Source organism: Melopsittacus undulatus, chromosome 5 (genome assembly GCF_012275295.1).
Source record: "Melopsittacus undulatus isolate bMelUnd1 chromosome 5, bMelUnd1.mat.Z, whole genome shotgun sequence".
Lineage (NCBI taxonomy): Eukaryota > Metazoa > Chordata > Aves > Psittaciformes > Psittaculidae > Melopsittacus > Melopsittacus undulatus.
The window spans coordinates 64,081,512-64,099,158 of record NC_047531.1 but is presented as its reverse complement, the minus strand read 5'-3'; the positions used below and the strand labels follow the sequence as shown (position 1 = coordinate 64,099,158).

Sequence of the window (17,647 nt, the reverse complement as noted above, 5' to 3'; positions counted from 1 at the left end):
TATTCCATACCATAGCACGTCATACCCAGGATGTAACCGGGAGAGACCCAGAAGGGCTGGGGCTCTGGGGGGATGGAGGAGGTATCGCTCGGTGCTCAGTTGAGCAGGGTGGGGTGAGTTATGGGTCGGTGGCTGAGGTGTTGTATCCTCTTCACTTGTTATTTGCTTTATCATTATTGTTTGTAGTAGTAGTAGCAGTAGTGATTTGTGTCATACCTTAGTTATTAAACTGTTCTTATCTCAACCCGTGGGGGCTACATTCTTTGGATTCTCCTTCTTAACTCTCCGGGAGTTGGGGGAGCAAGGGGGGGAGTGAGTGAATGAGCTGTGCGGACTCGGTTTAAACCACAACATAAAGGTAATTCAGCTGCAGATGCATTTTCTGTACTCCTTAGTACTAGATTATGTCTAGTCAGGGTTCTGCTGGCAATGGTGTGATTGCCCTAGCAATGGCTGAACCTTTAAGATGCAAAAAATGCTGTGGAGGCGATGAAGACTAATTACTGTTTGAAGGGAGGCAGCTCTTGTGCCATGGCTTGCTTGGTGGTCTTTCAAGTCCTTCAAGCACCAAGGTCTTCCTTCAAGTCCTTCATGTAGAGTTGTTGACCACATAAGCTAGAGCCCTAGAAATATGTTGGATGGGGCTTTGAGCAACCTGGTCTAGTGGAAGGTATTCCTGCCTGTGACAGTGGGTTGGCATTATATGAGCTTTTAAGGTCCTTTCCAAGCCAAACTATGCTGTGATTCTATGAAATATCTTTCATAGACTCATCATGACTCTGAAGTTGGTGTTGCCTCTGCTCTCATGTGGGTGCTGGTTCCAGAGCCTCATGGCCTGTTGTTTAGAACTAGTATTGAGTTTGGTGCACCCTGAATTTCATATTAATTGTATTTTGTTTAGATAGCATTCAGTGTAGGGTGTTAAAAATGCCATCCTAATAAGGAAGCGAGCAAAAGGCTCATTACCTTCCAAATCACACTGTCATGCTTATTTCTAACATGTACCTTAAAGCTTCTCTTTTGGTATGTGCAAGGCTTTTCCTCACCTGTACTCAGCCTTTCCATGCACTTTTCTTTCCTTCTGTGCATATTTTGTTTGGTAGGGTGATAGCAGCAGTTGTAGTTTCTTGGTGGAGGACAGATTTATGCCCAGAAATAACACTACTTAAACCTTTCTCTGTTCTGTGCTTTATGTGCCCTGTGTAATTAAATCATAGCTATGTAATGTATCATCAGCATTTGGGACAGTGCTCTCCTTATGAGCACTGGAGCTGAAATTGAAATTGAAACCTGGAGCTTCAGTTCCTAGTGGCTTGGGAGTTGTACAAATTAAACTGTTTTGCTCGAGCAATAGGAGCTGTTTATTTTCAAACTAGGTGTTTCCTCAGTTCACTTCCCTCACCCTTTTTAATCCCAGTGTTTGACTCCAGGATAATTTGTTATGAAGATGAACAATGTGATCTTCTGGTGAAGAGAAAACAAATCAAAAATAAACTTGAAAGAGAAGCCTGAGAGAACAAAATAGGGTTATATGTAATGGCATGATGCAGGGGGAAAGGCTGCAGGAAACTAAAATGAGCAGTTGGTTGGGATTTTTTTTAGACTAGGTTTAAAGGGATGAGTTGATAATGCTACAGTTCTGCATGTTTTGCAACTAGTTGCAAGCTGGAATAGCGGAAAGCTGTGCCTGTGAGTCCCGAATCCTCAGGGTCTGAAGGGAAGTTTCCCAAACTGGCTGTTAAGATGATAGCATGTGGCAACTGTGGATGACAAGTAGGATTACAAAAGCAATTGAAAACTGCAGGGTGGTGGAGTGACTTCTGGAGACTTATGATGCACTGCTGCTTTGCAGCATGCTGAGTAGTGGCTGGCATGGTCTAAATGGCACGCTCTGGCTTGTGCTTGGTTTCAGACTTGCAGAAGATGACATAATACTTACAGGAAGACTTGATTACTCCTGTGTTTATATTAAATAATTTCCTAGTGTTGGATATGGAATTTCTCTAGCTTGAAAGGGAAATAATAGAAAAATCCTGGAGGAAAGAGGGATTACTGTTTAAGTGTATGGCTTTATGAACTGGGGACTACATGGTACAGATATTTTTGGTAGCATTACGGTACCACCTCACGTTGTGTGGACTCACCTGGCCATAATGCAATTTTTCCAGCTTGATAATGTAGCTATGTCCTCTAGCAATACAGTTTCAGGGCAGGGAAGTACAGCTTGCAAATGGCTAAACTACCTTTTAATGTGATGAGAAGATTTAAGCCTGAAGAAGCAGTTACTGCTTTCAGAAACTAGTTTGTGCCGACTAACCCAGAGCCCTTTGCTTCTAATGAGGGATTAAGTGCACTTTACTGCTTTGAGAAATACACTCCGGTGGGTCAATTGTTTCCTACTTTAAATAAGTCCTTTTGTTTGTTTTTTCTTTCCCCAGCTGAGGTGTAAGGAGATCTGGAGTCTAAATGGTCTGGTAAAACACCTTTTTGGCAAGCAGCTTTTGAAAGATAAGTCTGTCCGCTGTAGTAACTGGAAAGAGTTTCCACTCAACGAGGAGCAAAAATTGTATGCAGCCACAGATGCCTATGTACGTACAAGGAGAGATTACTGTTCTACTCATATTAAGTCTTCTCTGGTGTGCTGTTAGCTGCAGTTTTTAATAGCTTTCTGCTGTAGAACACAGTGAATGTGGGAAGACCATGAGATCTGCTGTGGATATGGGATGCTTTAAGGTGGAAATGCCACCAGATATGTTGCTGTCCAGTTTCTTATCTCAGGTTTTTCAACCTCAGTGTTCATCCTGAGTGTCATAGTATCTTCTCTGTTGAAGATGGTGCTGCTTGTACCTACGCTAACCTGTTTTATTACCTGCATCACTGAAAGAGGATATTGTGATGAATGCTTCACAGAGAAAATTGAATGTAGATGGAAGAAAGAAACTCCATTCCACAGCAGCCTTGGGCCTCCCATGGGGTCCTTAGCTCTAAATGTTTCATGATGTTCCAAGATTTGCCTTTTTATTGAAGTTTTTCCAGGAAGCAGAGCTCCTGGAAGTTTTACTGTGCTTTGAATGTGCCATGTTACCCAGGCACCAACAATCAGCCTGAGGAGTGTTTGTCCATTTGGACTCGCTTCAAGTTATCACTTTAGGGAAGTGAGTTTTGATGGAACCATTGGGTGAATTTTATATATATCTTTATGGAGAAAGCCTAAATGTGTGTAGTATGATTATCCCACGTGAGTGTAACATGTCTGGTGTGTATTTATGTACAATCACTTATGGAAGAGTGGGTAATTATGTTTTGGTTCCCTTTTCTGCAGATATTAACTGTAGCTGGTTAGCAGTTTTGGTTGTGTTTTCTGATGGGGGATTTGCTCATCTTGAGCAGCTTATGAATCAAAATCCTTCTAAATATAATAGGTGAGATAAAATTAATAAGCAACTAGGAAGAAATACAACCTTCTCTAGTGGCTAATGTAGCAGAACCACAGTATGGATTACCAGAAAGAGTAATGTAGTTGGATGTGGATTTATGCAGCTCTGTAGAAGTGTCTGCTCTCTCACTTTCAGAAAGAGCATCCTTTTCCTGCAGTTCTGTGAAGGGGGTTTACCACTGTGCTGCTGGGTGCTGCCTGCTTCCTGGGACCAGATGATTTTTTTTTTATGGCAGCAAAATAAAGTACCTTCAGATTTATCTCTGTGTTGAGGTTAGATAGTGGAAGGAAAGTGGGACAAAGGTCTCTGGCTTTTGTTCTGACTCAGGAAAGATTGCACATTTTCTAGTGTAGCACCTGTTAAGACCCAACCCAGTAAGGAAAGGAAATTATTTTTTTGTTTGTTTGATTGGGTTTTTTTTTTTGGTTTGGCACCTGATGCTGCTGCTGTAACCAGCATTTTTCCAGGCAGTGCCTCTTTCTTGCTATGCTCTGTTCACCTCACCTGCCTCTTGGAGCCTCACTGGAAACACAAGGCAGTCATTTGTTTCCTCCCTCTTTAAGATACTCTCATTAACATGTGTAGCCTTATTAGCACATTCCTGGCTTTAGGCTGCATTTTCCTGTTAGAACTTACTCTTCATATCAAGGGAAATATTAAGCACACAGAATCTATCTTAGTAGGTTCATAGCTATTCTCTTGGAGCACTACATTAAATCTGCATGAAGTGGAGCAGATGGTGAAACCGGGAGCTGAGTACTTGGAGTTCTCTGCAGCTAACTTGGTAAGATAACTGTGCTGGGGTCTAGATAAGAGTTTCTGCTACAGTGTGTATCCCAAGTCAGGCCTTTTGTGAAGCATTCTGTAAACTATTATCTGGTTGTGATGAGCAGTGCAGTAAGACAGACCATCAGTGGTTGTATGGCATGTACCAACAGATCAGGAGTGGATGTTCAGAATGTATTCAAGCCACAGTTTGCTCTATTAATTCTTGTTTATTTTTTTTGCTTCGTCTGAGATGATGTTTCTCTGCAGAGTACTGAGTGATATTTTTTCTCTTTATTTTGCAGGCTGGTTTTATCATTTATGAAAAGCTGAAAAATATGAATAACAGTGACCAGAAAGTACTTTGTGGAAGAGGTAAATTATACTTCCAAGCATAAGGAGTTCATTCAATGTACAGTGAAATATTCTATTTGCCAACAGTTTTTTTTTTCGTAGTATCTTTGTTAGGATTGTCTGGCTTCTTGGTGAGTGCTTTCAGAGAGAGAACAGACTGTAAAGGCTCTCAGGTGTCCTGGTTTACCATACTATGTATGGTAAGCATCATGTAGGAATGCAGTCTTGCTATGTTGTTTGTTTCTGCTGTATACAGAGGTGGTAAGAATTCCTGTTGTTATTCCAGTTTGTATATGGAAACACTTCAGTGAGTTAATACCAATTTTGCTGTTGCAAGGACAACAAGTTCAAAAAGAGATAAGACCGGAGAAAGAAAGCATGTTATGAAGAAGTGCTTCTCTTGAGGTGTATTAATAGGACCCAAATTTATAGAGCAGCTTAGCATTATTTACTTGATTAGAAAAGTGGCTTGGAAGTCTCAGTACTTTTTCAGTTCATACGTCATAAGCAAAGTTATGGATTACATGTAGCTTATGGTTGGAAAAAGAGGTGAGAAGTGTATTTCCATTTTGTACTGGCTGAATTTTACTTTCCTATCAGCCAGAAGTGACAGTACTGTCTTAATATTAGGTGCAATTTTTTGAGTTTGGTTTAGTCAGCATAACTGTGTTAGCAGCTGTTTTTCCTGGAAGCTGGAGCAGATGCTGAGGAAGGATCACTTAGCAATGATCCAGTTGTATAACCTTTTTCTGTGAGCATGTGTGACCAGCCTCTGGAAGAAATGCTCGGCCTCATTCTGTGTACTTGTCATTTAAGCGCTGGAAAAGGCTGCCTTTTCAGCTCTAGGTCTTGTAGAACTGTAATTACTTGAATAGAACTTGTTTGCTTATAGCTGTTAGACCTCAACTGTTGTGACATAACTCTGGTACTTCTTACAGATGACATGGGTGTGAAGGAGCGCTTGACTTCACTAGCTGCAGAAATAACAGATTTGGCTTCTTGCATCCCTGACTCTTCTGGGCAACTTGAAAATGTGCAGAGGTTAGATTTTTGCCAGCTTGTCTCTATGTATAACAAAAGTGTTTTGGTCTTGGTCCCTGAGGTTTCACGCAACAAAATGCATGGGTGTTAGCATCAGTATCTCTGTTTTTCCAAGTAAAAGCATTCTGCACTTGCTGGCAAAACATTGTCTTTATATGTAGGAACAGAGGTTTTCACTGGTCTAATTGCAATGGGTTTGACACTGAACTTGGCTGAATCTGTTGATTCTTGCTGAAATGCACAGCAGGACCTTTCATAAATATGTCAGGACTCTCACATGACTGACTACTAGAAGTCTGGAGACTTGATCTAAGTGTGGGGGCAGTACCACAGACAGTGTTTTCAGAGGGTCTTTATATAGGTAGTCTTCAGTGTAAAGAAATTTAATTGTCACAGATGTGGAATGCCAGTACGATAAGTGAAGCTTTGGACAAATTGTTTGGAGAAACAGGATAGAGCACTCGGGTTCTGCTTGTGGCTGAGATACGTGTAGTAACTGCTTTTATCATTTAGCTGTCTTGTTTTACCTTCTAGGGCTGCAGAAATAATAACTGACCTATCGGAGAATGTAACTGCCTTAAGAAGCATGCTGTTTGGTTCAGGTTATCCTTCTGTACTGGAGAAGAGCTCTGGCAGAAGCCCAACAAATCTTGAAGCAGAGTCAGCAAATGGTGAAGCACAGAAAGTCAAAATGCCTGAATTAGCTAAAAAATTTGAAGGTGACTTCAGCATCTGCTCTGATGCTACCCTAGCTGGCTTCTGGGAAGAACATCTTAAAGAAGAAGAGGCAGAGAGAGGCAGTGCTATAGAAGATTGGGCTGCAGCAGCCACCACTAAGGACAAAGTGTACAGAGAGGACTTCATGTCACTAGACATCACTGAGCAGGAGCTTCAGGTCTTGGAATGTCAGGCTGCAGAAGAATTTGCCAAGGAAGCTGCAGCTGAGGTAATGGGAAAAGCCTCCATTAATCATGGATACCCTTGCAGGGGAAGTGATCTTGTCCTTAATTCCCCCAAGATTTTTAAAAGTTCTGTTCCTGAGAGACTACTACAGGGCCTGGGAGAAGGGCTCAGTCTGGAAAATATTTGTGGGGGTAGTCAAGCACCGAGCTGCTCTTCAGTCATGGGGCTTGGAAGGATTCTGAGTACAGAAACTCCAGATAATCTAATTAGTTTTCCTTTTTCGGTTGCTAATATGCTAGCAAATAATTTCTGGCAGGATGGAGAGAAATTCTGCACTTGAGCATCTCTGACTTGGTCATGAATAAAAAGCAGATCTTCTAAAGGATCTGTAAACAGCAGTCCTTGTGGTTGCTGAATGTAGACTGGTGCCTCTTAAATCACATTCTGATTTTCATACATTCCAAGTGTTTAACACCTGGGGATACTACTGTTTTTGTCTCTTCCTCCAGGGCATTGTTACACTGTAATATTTTTCAGATTTTTTTTTTAAATGGGCATGCTTCAGAGCCTGATATTGTGGTTAGTTTGGTGAGAAGTAAAAACATACAGAGAGATTGTGTACGGTATCTACAGAAGGTTGAGAGGTTTTGCGTAAAATAGAAATAACTTTGCTGATAAGGGTAAAATAAATTTTATTCTTAGGAGGTGTGCTCCACAGACAATGAACAAAACATTTCCTGTGTCATTGAAAGTGATGAAGAACTGGAAATGGAGATGCTTAAAGTGAGTGCCTCAGGGGTTTGGTTTTAATTTTCCTGGTAATGATAATGCTCTTGGGTCACAGTGGAATATAGTGTAGTTCAGGGGAGGGTATATGAAGCAAAACTGTTTTGCTTAAGGGAGGTGGACAGAAGACAGATGAACATGTGGATATGTGAAGAATTCAGTTTACTAGTGTTAGACTGCAATATCATTTTTGTTCTGCTGTATCTTGACTATACTGGCTTGGACCTGATCCACTCACTTGCTCTGCTTGTGTAGATTATCTTTCATAAATTGATCTTGCTCCACTTGTCATGCATTCAAACCTTTGTCCAAGGGGTTGAGCTGAAACAGCAGTTTGTGTGCTGCAGGTGCAGGTAACCTGGGCTGTAGGTCAAATTGTTTTCTATCCATGTTTTGCAGGCTTCTTCATATGATTTTAATGGTATAACTTCGATTTCCTGAAAAGATACAGATATTGAGTCTTATTTTTCTTTACTCTGGCTTTTCTCCTGATTCTCCAGAATAATATATGTGTTTGAAATCAAGTGACTGAATGCTTGCACCAGAGCAGTTGCATGTGTTTGTGTGCTTGTACACATGTGAAGTCAAGTGTGTTTCTTAGAGCTTGCTAGGACACAAGACTCAAAGGTTGGGGGGAAAGATGATTTTGCTCCTGGGGAAGCACTAGGTCTCATCTAAATGGTTCTTAATGCTGCATGTCAACCTCCTGTAAATGCTGTTTTTGTCAAAAACATTAACTTGAGTAGAAGATGTTTTGTTAGTGTTTGTTAGAGTACCATGAGTGTAACATGACATTGGGATGCCATCCTTTCTGCTTTTTTACTAGCCTCAATCAAATGTGTGCCTTCATCTGCTTAAGCCAAAAATCCAACTGTTGATTTTCTCAAACAACAGATTTTAGTGTCTTCAAAACTTCAAAGACCTTTTCGCAGTGCGGAAACAAAAGCTGTGTTATTGGTATCCAGGAAATGGCTCTTGGAACTTGAATATTTTGTTTGACCACTGTGCTTTCTATATGCTGTGTGTTGACCTAAGTTATGTCGTAAGCAGTTCGACACTCTTATGTCCCTATATCATATTACCTCAGACATGCATTGTTATCTGCCCTTTCGTGCTCTGAAACAACTTTTCCTCCTGATTCTGAAGTCTTTAGAAGATGTAGATGATGCTGAAGGAGCTTTAAGTGGAAGAGAGCCCAATAAAGCTGGGAGAAGTCCTAACACAGAACTGAACATTTCACCAGATGGTGATGAAGATGAAGGTGTTGAGGAAGAAGAGGAGGAATGTTTGGGTATGTTTTTAATTATAATACATGATTAAATAAAAAATCCACTGTCAAGCAGATATGGAAGCATATGGACATTTTGTGCTTGGTTTCTGAAAGCAAAAATTGGAGCTCATCTGGGTTTTGAAAGGTGTGCTTGTCTGTGTGTCAGGATGAAAATGTGAAGGTGACCTTGGCAAAACATAGTTGAACCCTGCCATGATGGGTAGATATGTATACTTGATGGGAGTAAAACTGCTATGGGGACATGGAGGCCATACAGAACTGAAGGGAATAATTCAGAACACAGCAGAGGTGAAGATGGTATCTTTCTACATGCTCTATTTTTGTTCTTCTGTTGCTTTGTGGTAGAATTGTTAGGAAAATCTGGCTTGGAGTTGGTCTTGACCAAGTGCTTTGGAGCTGGCCTGTTGGGGAACAAAGGAAATGGGGAACAGAGGCTGAAATGTGAGGTTAAATAAAGTTTTGTTCCTGTTGGTTTGGACTGTTCCTGTGTGAAAGCTTCCTTCCTGGTTATGCAAGTTAGACCAGGCCAGGAGAAGACCTGCTTTCTGCTTCTAAGCAGAAAGCTGTGGGCTGCTGTGAGCTGCTAGTTGTTGACAAGATAAGTTATTCTTTCTTGTTCAGTTCATCTCTCTAAACAGCAGCCGGATAAGCTGTTACAGGGAATGTGAGCTTGCCCAACAGACAAAACTAGGTGGAAATGTTATGCTTTCTACTGCTGAATGTTAACTATGAATTTCAACAGATCTTGAATATGTTTCTTCAGTGCTCACAGCAGAATCAGGATCCCCTTGCACTTTTTGGACCATGAATTTGTTAGCAGCTTGCAGTATTGAGTGTTCCTCAGTGTAACTTCAGTAGGGTCTTTGTTGAAGGCATGCCTAGTAAAACATCTCAAGTATCTTGTCCAAATATATCCAAATAATGCAGCTACATATTACAATGCTTATCACTTTTATTGTGTTAATAATAAGGCTGTATGTTCTGCTCTTCATGCAGGGTCGCTGGGGAGCCCTTTTGCTTTCTTAATCCTTTATTCTAGCCAGTAAATACCTTCAGAGTTTGACATCTCTTTTCACTGGATTTACTCAAATCCTGGCACCCAGGCAGGCATCACTAATCATGAGCTGACTGTTTGTCAAGACAGTGCTTCATCTTCTTAAAATTTCATTCCAAATGGAACTTTCTGTCTTCTCTCCCACTAAAGATCCATTGCTGCCACTACCTAGTGAAAGACACATCACCTGTCTGAAGACATACTTTGGACATTCTTCTTTTAAGCCGTAAGTATGTTTTCTGTTTAAAACATAAACTCCAGGGTTCATTTTTTCCCCCTCCTTATTTCAACTGATTTTCTTATTACTTGGAAAACTACTAACAAGCTAAGACCTGTACAAAATCTCTAGGACAAGAAAAGCTGCCTTTGCCATCACAATATGTCAAGATAAATCTTATGGAGTGTTAAGTACAATACTGTAATCTCATAGTAGACTAAGAGCTTCTTCACTTTTGCTGATGGCACATCTTCTGTGATTGAAGCTTTATTGAACCAGGTCTAGTTCAGTCTTTTAAAGAGCAAGCCACAAACTGCACAGATGTTGTTGTCTGTGTGATAAGCTTTCATAGTTTAGTTATCCTTTATGTGGTCCTAATTCAGAACAGGCAGACTTCTAGCTGTCTTTTGTAGCATAATATGAGTGTACCATGTGCCTTGGTGCTTGAGCATTGCTGTTACAATGAAGCTCAATGGGAATGGGATGAAATCTTCCTGAATGACTGGTGGCAGAATGCGTTCTGTGCAAGACACAGCCTAAGAGTGACACTTGGGCAGGGGGAAACTGTTTTACTCAGTATTTGGTAAAATTTTGGAAATCGGGGCAGGAGGACTTTTTAAATTGACTGCACAGTTACATACAATCGTGAGACCATGGAAGGGTTGGCAAAAATTGAGGTTGTGTTGAATATAACTAGCAGTGGGGGGACTGCCTGCAGCAGTTGGAGCATTTGAGTGGTTGCAGCCTGCAAAGACAACATACTGTAAGGCAGCTGGAAGGGTTTCTTCAACCTGAAATTCAACCGATTATGCAATTTAACAAAACTGCCATGTTAAGTTTGGTAGCAAAAATAAAATATTCCCTTTTGTTTAATTAAAAGGGTCCAATGGAAAGTGATCAATTCTCTTCTAGAAGACAGAAGAGATAATCTCGTTGTCATGGCAACTGGTAAGTTAACTTTGCATCCTAAGAAGCAGTGAAAAATCTTTTCCTTTTGGGGAGAGTAGAACTCTAACTTGGAGACTGTCCACATGGCTCACATGAGCAGGGTGCTCTGATTGAGACACTTAGTCTGAGCTAGCTATGCTGGCTACTTGTTTTTCTGCCCTAGCTGCTGTCACTGATGGTGTAGAGAAGGGTATCAGATGGATGCTGACCTTAATTATGTTGCAACTTTATTCCTGTACTAGCAGAAGAAACATCACTTCTTGCCAGGTGTCCCTTCCTCTGTCAATGGGGTTGGAACTAGATGATCTTTAAGCTTTCTTTGAACTCTAACCATTTTATGATTATTGTTTTAGAGCTCAACAGGGTGTTAAAATTGTCTCATACAGCTGTATGCTGTAGCTGCATAGAAAGAATGTCTCATGTCTGCTTTTCTTTTCTTTAAGGCTATGGAAAAAGCTTGTGCTACCAGTTTCCTCCTGTTTACACTGGACTTACAGGAATTGTCATCTGTCCTCTTATCTCCTTGATGGAGGACCAGGTGCTGCAGTTGGTGTAAGTAGTACTAAGAAGCTGTTCCTAAATTGCCAGTGGAAACCAGTGGACTCTACTTTGTGATATTTCTTGGTGTTTAAGGTTGCAGGTTCCTACAGCAAAGCTGCGTGTCAGCTGTAAAGCATGTTTTTTTCCCACGGAACATGTACAGACTGTCTAAGCAGCCTAGGATCACTTTATTTGCCAGTTATGTGAATGGTAGGGTGGATTTGCAAAGGGTCTGTGCTGGTGGGTTGTTTGTGAATGTGGATCCTTCTCACATACTTCTGGATTCATAGGCCCCTTTTTATGAAGACTGAACTGATGACAGAGCTTCACAGGCTATTTCAGCCTCTGAGATTTACATCAAAATTTGGTAGGGCTTCCTTGTGTTGGAGAAGTAACATCTAAGCAACATGTAGGGGAAGCTGTAGGCCATTCAGTTTAATGTTACGGCACAGGCTTTGAAGATGAATGGTGTAGTAGGTCTCCTAACACCTGGCCTATTTGCTTCTTTTAATGTCTGATGGGGGGAACTAGTGGGTGACCCTGAATTGCTCTTACATGAGCATTTACAGGAGCTCTATTAAAATCAAATAGGTTTCTCTTGACCTGATAATGCTTTCTTTACGTGTACTTGCTTTCTGTTATAACAGCTATTCACTTCTGACACCTTTTCATTTAAGCTGTGGTAATCATGCTGAATTGTCTAGTTCATTCCTGCCTTGTCCAACTTGGAAAGAGCAGGTCTTTTGTGAAAGAGTGGTATTTTCTGCTGCACATCATGACTATGTGTGGATGAATGGCTGGGCAGCCTGAGCTGGCTGTGTAGCCAGACTCTAGACAGAGTATTAATCAGCAGGGTATCTCTATGTATTCAGAGGCTTCTTTGGCTTTGCTGCTTTTTTCCTCAGTGGAAAGGGTTTATCCACTACCTTCTCAGCAGGTCATTCATTCTGAAGGCCAAGGAGATTCAATTTCCACAACCTAATGCAGTTCAGTAATTTGTCTAGCAGTCTGGGTGCAGTTCTGCCAGGGACTGAAACACAGGAATGAGAAGGGAGAAGCTATCAAAACAAAGGGCTGGAATAAAATGCTGTAAATCATCAAGTTAAGAAAACAGGCATCGCAGGGTCCTGAAAGAGGTCGAATATGAAGTGGCTAAGCTGGTAAATGTAATTACTGAATCTGTCATTAAAAAGCAGCCTCCAGATTGAAAATGAGCAAATGTGTCACCAGTAGCTCACAAAAGAGTGGAAGACAAGGCAAAAGAATTGCCAACTAGTAAGGCAATGTGGTGAACTGGGTAAGGTAATAAATGAGGAAAATGTGTTTACTGTATTTTCTTCTTTTGGATGTTTATTAGTAAACTTGCTCAAGGGGAGTGGTCTTTATTTCTCTGATTCCTTATTGCACTAATGAAGTGTGTATAGTGTTGGGGACAGCTGGAGGGGAAGCAGAAGAGCATTTGGGTGGCAGGAATAGCCAGTGATGAATCCAGCTTTTTCAACAGGTTTTTCCCGCTAGGATCTGTTGAAGAAAGGAGTTTCTGGCCTCACAGCTTGAACTTCTTTTATGTTGTGCTGGCATAGGCTGAATGCTAAGGCAGAAAGTGTTGGGAGTAAATCTGTTAGTGACTCTCCATCTTTATTTCTGCAGCATGTCAGGTATTCCAGCTTGCTTACTTGGTTCAGCTCAGTCAAAAAACAGCAAAGAATGCGTCAAAGGGTAAGTCTAAGCTAAGCTTTCTAGAACTGCAGGTTCTGATGTAGGTATGTTTGAGAGGTAGGTTGTCTCCCTAATCCATCATCACTGAAACTCTTTCTTCTGGCTCAGACCTACATATGTGACAGTCAGTGGTACTGCTTGCATCCACCCAACCTGAGTGTGTGGGAGTTTATAGCCCATGGCTGGGGAGATGGTGCTTGTTGACTCAGCTTTATATTAGGATTTCTGCACAATTTCACACATACAAGGTTTAGACGTGTATTTGTCACCAAATCATCACAACAATCCCTCCTTGTAAATCACTGCTGTTTTTCCTGTTTACTGCCTTGCCTTCCTATTATTCTGGAATGTTTTCTGTGGTCTTCACTTCCTTGATCTTGTTCCTATCCTGAAGTCTGTACTTGTGTTCATTTACATCTTCTAGACAATCATGATTTTGGGTTTTTTGAGTTGTCTGGGGGTGGGTTTTCCTTCTGTGACAGTGTATTTTCTTGATGTTTCAGGGGGCAGTATAGAGTCATATATATGACTCCAGAGTTTTGTTCAGGGAACTTGGACTTACTTCAGGAGCTTGATCAAACTGTTGGTAAGTTGGGAGTGAGGATTGGTGAAACTATTGGTAAATTGTGGTTGAGTTGGCAGGCAGCTTAAGTGCCTAAATATTTTTAATCTTTTTTTAATACTTGAACACTTTTCACCAATTTCTTACTGCTAGTGGGTTCAGAGGTTACTGTAGTAGCTACCAGTAAATGGTGTCAGAAGATCCTGTTATTGATGGGAAAACAAACAAATCACATAAATGGTGTCTTTAGTATGGGCTTGGCATGGGGATGTTAAGCTGCTGAGGGCAGAGGTGCTGAAAACCTGATCTTGCAGTCACGGGAAGTGAAATGTGTATAAGTAAATATTTAGCCTTTTTAAGTGTTCTAATGTCTGGTCTTTCTCAGACTGTAACAATGAAACTTTGTTGTGAAATACTACAGAGGTGGTGAGGTCCTGGCATGGCATGCCCAGAGAAGCTGTGGCTGCCCCATCCCTGGCAGTGTTCAAGGCCAGGTTGGATGGGGCTTGGAGAAACCTGGTCTAGTGGAAGGTGTCCCTGCCCATGGCAGGGGGTTGGAACTGGATGAGCTTTAAGGTCCTTTCCAGTTCAAACCATTCTATGACGTATCAGCTGTAAAATGTCTCTTCTTCAAAGGTGATACAGCTGATAGATCTCTCAGTTGGGTAAACTCAAGGAATGTAGGCACCACAAAGTTTTTACTAAGGAACTAAGTTTCTAGTGCTGTAGGTAGGAAGGATTATCTAGGGAGAAGATGAGACATCTGAATTTCCAGTGTCCCAACAAACTGTATGCTTACCTCCTCTGGCACTAGGGCACCTTGAACATGCAGATTAGCATGGGATATCTGTACTCTAATAGAGGGTTTTCTGTGATTCAGACTGCATAAGGTTATTTTCCAGGGACATCTTTAACTCCTCTCTCTTCAAAATTTTCTGGACTGCTGCTTTTCTTCAGTGCAGACCTGAGACTCAGGCTTTGTTTTACAATTGAGAAAATAAAGTTAATGACATGTAATTGGTGTTTGTGACTATTACTGAAGTCTGCCAGTTGGGGTAGGAAAAGGTGTTATTTGAGGTAGCTGAATTTTTTGACCCATTGTGAAGGATGTCAGAAGTCTGAAGCTTGGAGAAGGAAGCAGAGATGCTTCGGGGGAATTCTGTAAAAGCTCTCTAGGTCTTTTTGCTTAAGAGGTCATGATGAAAATGTACCTGGGGCTGGTACAGCAGAAGGCATTATAGAAACAAATACTAAGCAGACAGCTGGTGCCTTCTCAGGAAAGCTTGGGATTGAGCAGAATAGAGTGTCTGTATTTAGTCAATTTCCATGTTAGTTTGTCTTGTTAATGTGTCCATGCTCTGGTTTTGTTCCCATCAGGTATTACCCTTATAGCTGTTGATGAAGCTCATTGCATTTCTGAGTGGGGTCATGACTTCAGAAATTCCTTTAGAACTTTAGGCTCATTAAAGAAGGTTCTGCCATCGGTGAGGTTTTTATATATTTGATTTCTAATGTAAGAGAGGGATTCTTTTTCATTTTGTGTGGTAGTTTGAAATAACAGTCTTGATGTTGATCTTGGGGTTTACTTACCATGATGGTTTGGAGTGTATAGGGTCCCTGTCAGTGACTGAGCTGCGTGTTTTTTGTGGGTTTTTTGGTCTTTTTTTTTTTCCCCAAATGCTTAAATGTAGGATATTCTGAACCTGGACTACCAGTAACTTCTGATAATAAAATTACTTTGGATCCCTGTGCTGTCTAAAATGATGTCCCTAAGCTTCTGGTTTAATATTGAGGGATGTTTTCTGAACTGGCTGGCGCAGTGGCTTGCAAGAACATGCAAGTGTGATTTCCAGACATTCTCCAAGAATTTATAGTAAAACCTCAAAAACTTAGACCTGAATGTTGCACACTTTTCTTGTGTTGTCCTGTGTTCCCTAAACTTAGCTAGCCATCTCAGAAAATGACTGCAGACTACTTGAAGATGTAACTAATGAAAACACACATTCACAGTAAAATTCTGTATTTCAAGCATTCTTTCTGTCCCTGTCTACTCTCCTAAACAGTGTCAACCAAAGGTCTGGGAAGCTAAATAATAACTGTATTTTTCAAGTACCTGAGCTGATCAGTGATCAGATAAATAAGTTGTAAACAAGCACCTTTTGGTTTTGACTCATGATTTTCCTTGTTTAAAACAAAAATCTGAGGGGTCTTTGACTTTTCACTGTAGGTTCCCGTTGTTGCTTTAACTGCAACTGCAAGTCCGTCGATTAGGGAGGACATAGTGAATTGTTTGAAACTGAAGAGTCCCCAGGTCACATGTACCAGTTTTGACAGACCTAATCTGTACTTGGAAGTTGGACAACAAAGTGGAAATATTCCTAGGGATTTGAAGCAGTTCCTTATTAGGAAAGGAAGGTAAGTATTTAAGCCTGTGTTCAGATATAATTGAGTATTTTGGAGTTAAGGTAGGGTGTATTAAGAATTAGTAGCAGTCTTAACTTGATTTGGTGAGGAAGAGCCTGGGCTTCCTCCATCACTTGGCTCTGATATCATGCTAGTCACTTGTGCCCATCCTCCACTCCCAAGTTAAGAAAGGCTTTTAAGGCAAGGAGTGATGGACCCCCACTGTCTGCATATTGCTTTCTTGAGGATCTTTGGCATTATTTGATCCTCAGAGGACCTGCTGTAGCAATTAGAATGAATATGATGGATTGGCTGGTGGGTAACTCTCCATAGAGTGTTGCACAAAAGGTGAGTGAGTCTGCTAAAAATCCGTGGTAAGACTTTTATTGATTTTTTTTTCCCTTAAAACTAATTGCAGTTCTTCTCTGTTAGCAGACCCAGTGGTGTACCCATTCTGGTCCTATGCTGCTTCTTGCAAGCTACAGTGTGTGCCTTTACAGCAATATACATGAATTTTTATTGCTCATTTGTACCTAGTTACATAAATGTAGTCCTTTCAAAAGTGACAGCTGTAAAAGCTGTAAAAGGAAATTGGGAGGTCTTATCCTGCTCCTTCTAGAGACCAAAATCTTGTGCACTTTGCAAGGTAAACTTAAAAGTACCAACGGGGCCCACAGCAGATGTGGAGAGGGACTTTTTACGAGACCCTGTAGTGACAGAGCAAAGGGGGAAGGGCTTTCAACTCACGGATGGAAGATTGAGATGAGATCCTAGGAAGAAGTTCTTCCCTGTGAGGATGGTGAGGCCCTGGCACAGGGTGCCCAGAGAAGCTCTGGCTGCCCCATCCCTGGCAGTGCTCAAGGCCAGGCTGGACGGGGCTTGGAGCAACTTGGTCTAGTGGAAGGTGCCCCTGTGACAAGGGCTTGGAACTGGATGAGCTTTAAGGGCACTTCCAACCCAAACCACTTTGTGATGCTAAGTAACTTCCAAGTCCTTTTTTCCAAAGGACAGACAATTTGTGTATGAGTGGACTATTTAAAAGTATGTTTAAATTTCTGTATCACCAAGAAGGTGAACTGCTATGTTTCCTTTTCAACTAGGTCCAGTCAGACATTTAGTGAAAGGGTGACTTCTTCTGTGTCTTTACATATTGCTATTACAGCACTTCTGCATACGAGTTTGAAGGGCCCACTATCATCTACTGCCCTTCCAGAAAGGCCACTGAACAGGTTGTGTCTGAATTGATGAAACTCGGTGTGGCCTGTCGTGCATACCATGCTGGTATGGGAATCAAGCAAAGGAGAGAGGCCCATCACCAGTTCATGAGGGATGAAATTCAGGTATGTAGGAAACTAAATCCACTTGTTCCTATTTATAACTGTAGTTTCTGGTAGAGGAAAGAATTTGGGAATGCCAGCATGTTTGCTATTTGTCTCCAGTTCTGGGCAAAGAAATTGATGGTCTGAGCTGACAGTAGTAGGATTCTTGGCTGATGCATCAAATTCGTTCAGTAGGTCTCTTAAAAATGCGTGGCATCTGAGGAAAATAGTGGTAGCTGAAACAATACCATCAGTTCTGTGGACTGCTTTCCTCCAAAGCAGGCACAGTTATGCTTGTGTTGCCCTTC

The 17,647-nt window shown here is 41.3% G+C and overlaps 1 protein-coding gene across 5 annotated transcripts in view; it reads left to right on the top strand.

Moving 5' to 3' along the window:
• WRN (WRN RecQ like helicase) overlaps positions 1 to 17,647 on the top strand; it is a 49,537-nt gene that overhangs the window by 10,072 nt on the left and 21,818 nt on the right. For all 5 annotated transcript variants that reach the window (XM_034062726.1, XM_031043617.2, XM_031043615.2 and 2 more), the window contains exons 6-19: positions 2,439 to 2,588; positions 4,508 to 4,577; positions 5,495 to 5,597; positions 6,132 to 6,543; positions 7,203 to 7,283; positions 8,433 to 8,577; positions 9,782 to 9,857; positions 10,729 to 10,796; positions 11,240 to 11,348; positions 12,987 to 13,055; positions 13,559 to 13,641; positions 14,995 to 15,101; positions 15,845 to 16,032; positions 17,183 to 17,360. In XM_034062726.1, coding sequence (XP_033918617.1) covers positions 2,439 to 2,588; positions 4,508 to 4,577; positions 5,495 to 5,597; positions 6,132 to 6,543; positions 7,203 to 7,283; positions 8,433 to 8,577; positions 9,782 to 9,857; positions 10,729 to 10,796; positions 11,240 to 11,348; positions 12,987 to 13,055; positions 13,559 to 13,641; positions 14,995 to 15,101; positions 15,845 to 16,032; positions 17,183 to 17,360 — 1,839 coding nt within the window. The remainder of the gene's footprint in view (positions 1 to 2,438; positions 2,589 to 4,507; positions 4,578 to 5,494; positions 5,598 to 6,131; positions 6,544 to 7,202; positions 7,284 to 8,432; positions 8,578 to 9,781; positions 9,858 to 10,728; positions 10,797 to 11,239; positions 11,349 to 12,986; positions 13,056 to 13,558; positions 13,642 to 14,994; positions 15,102 to 15,844; positions 16,033 to 17,182; positions 17,361 to 17,647) is intronic.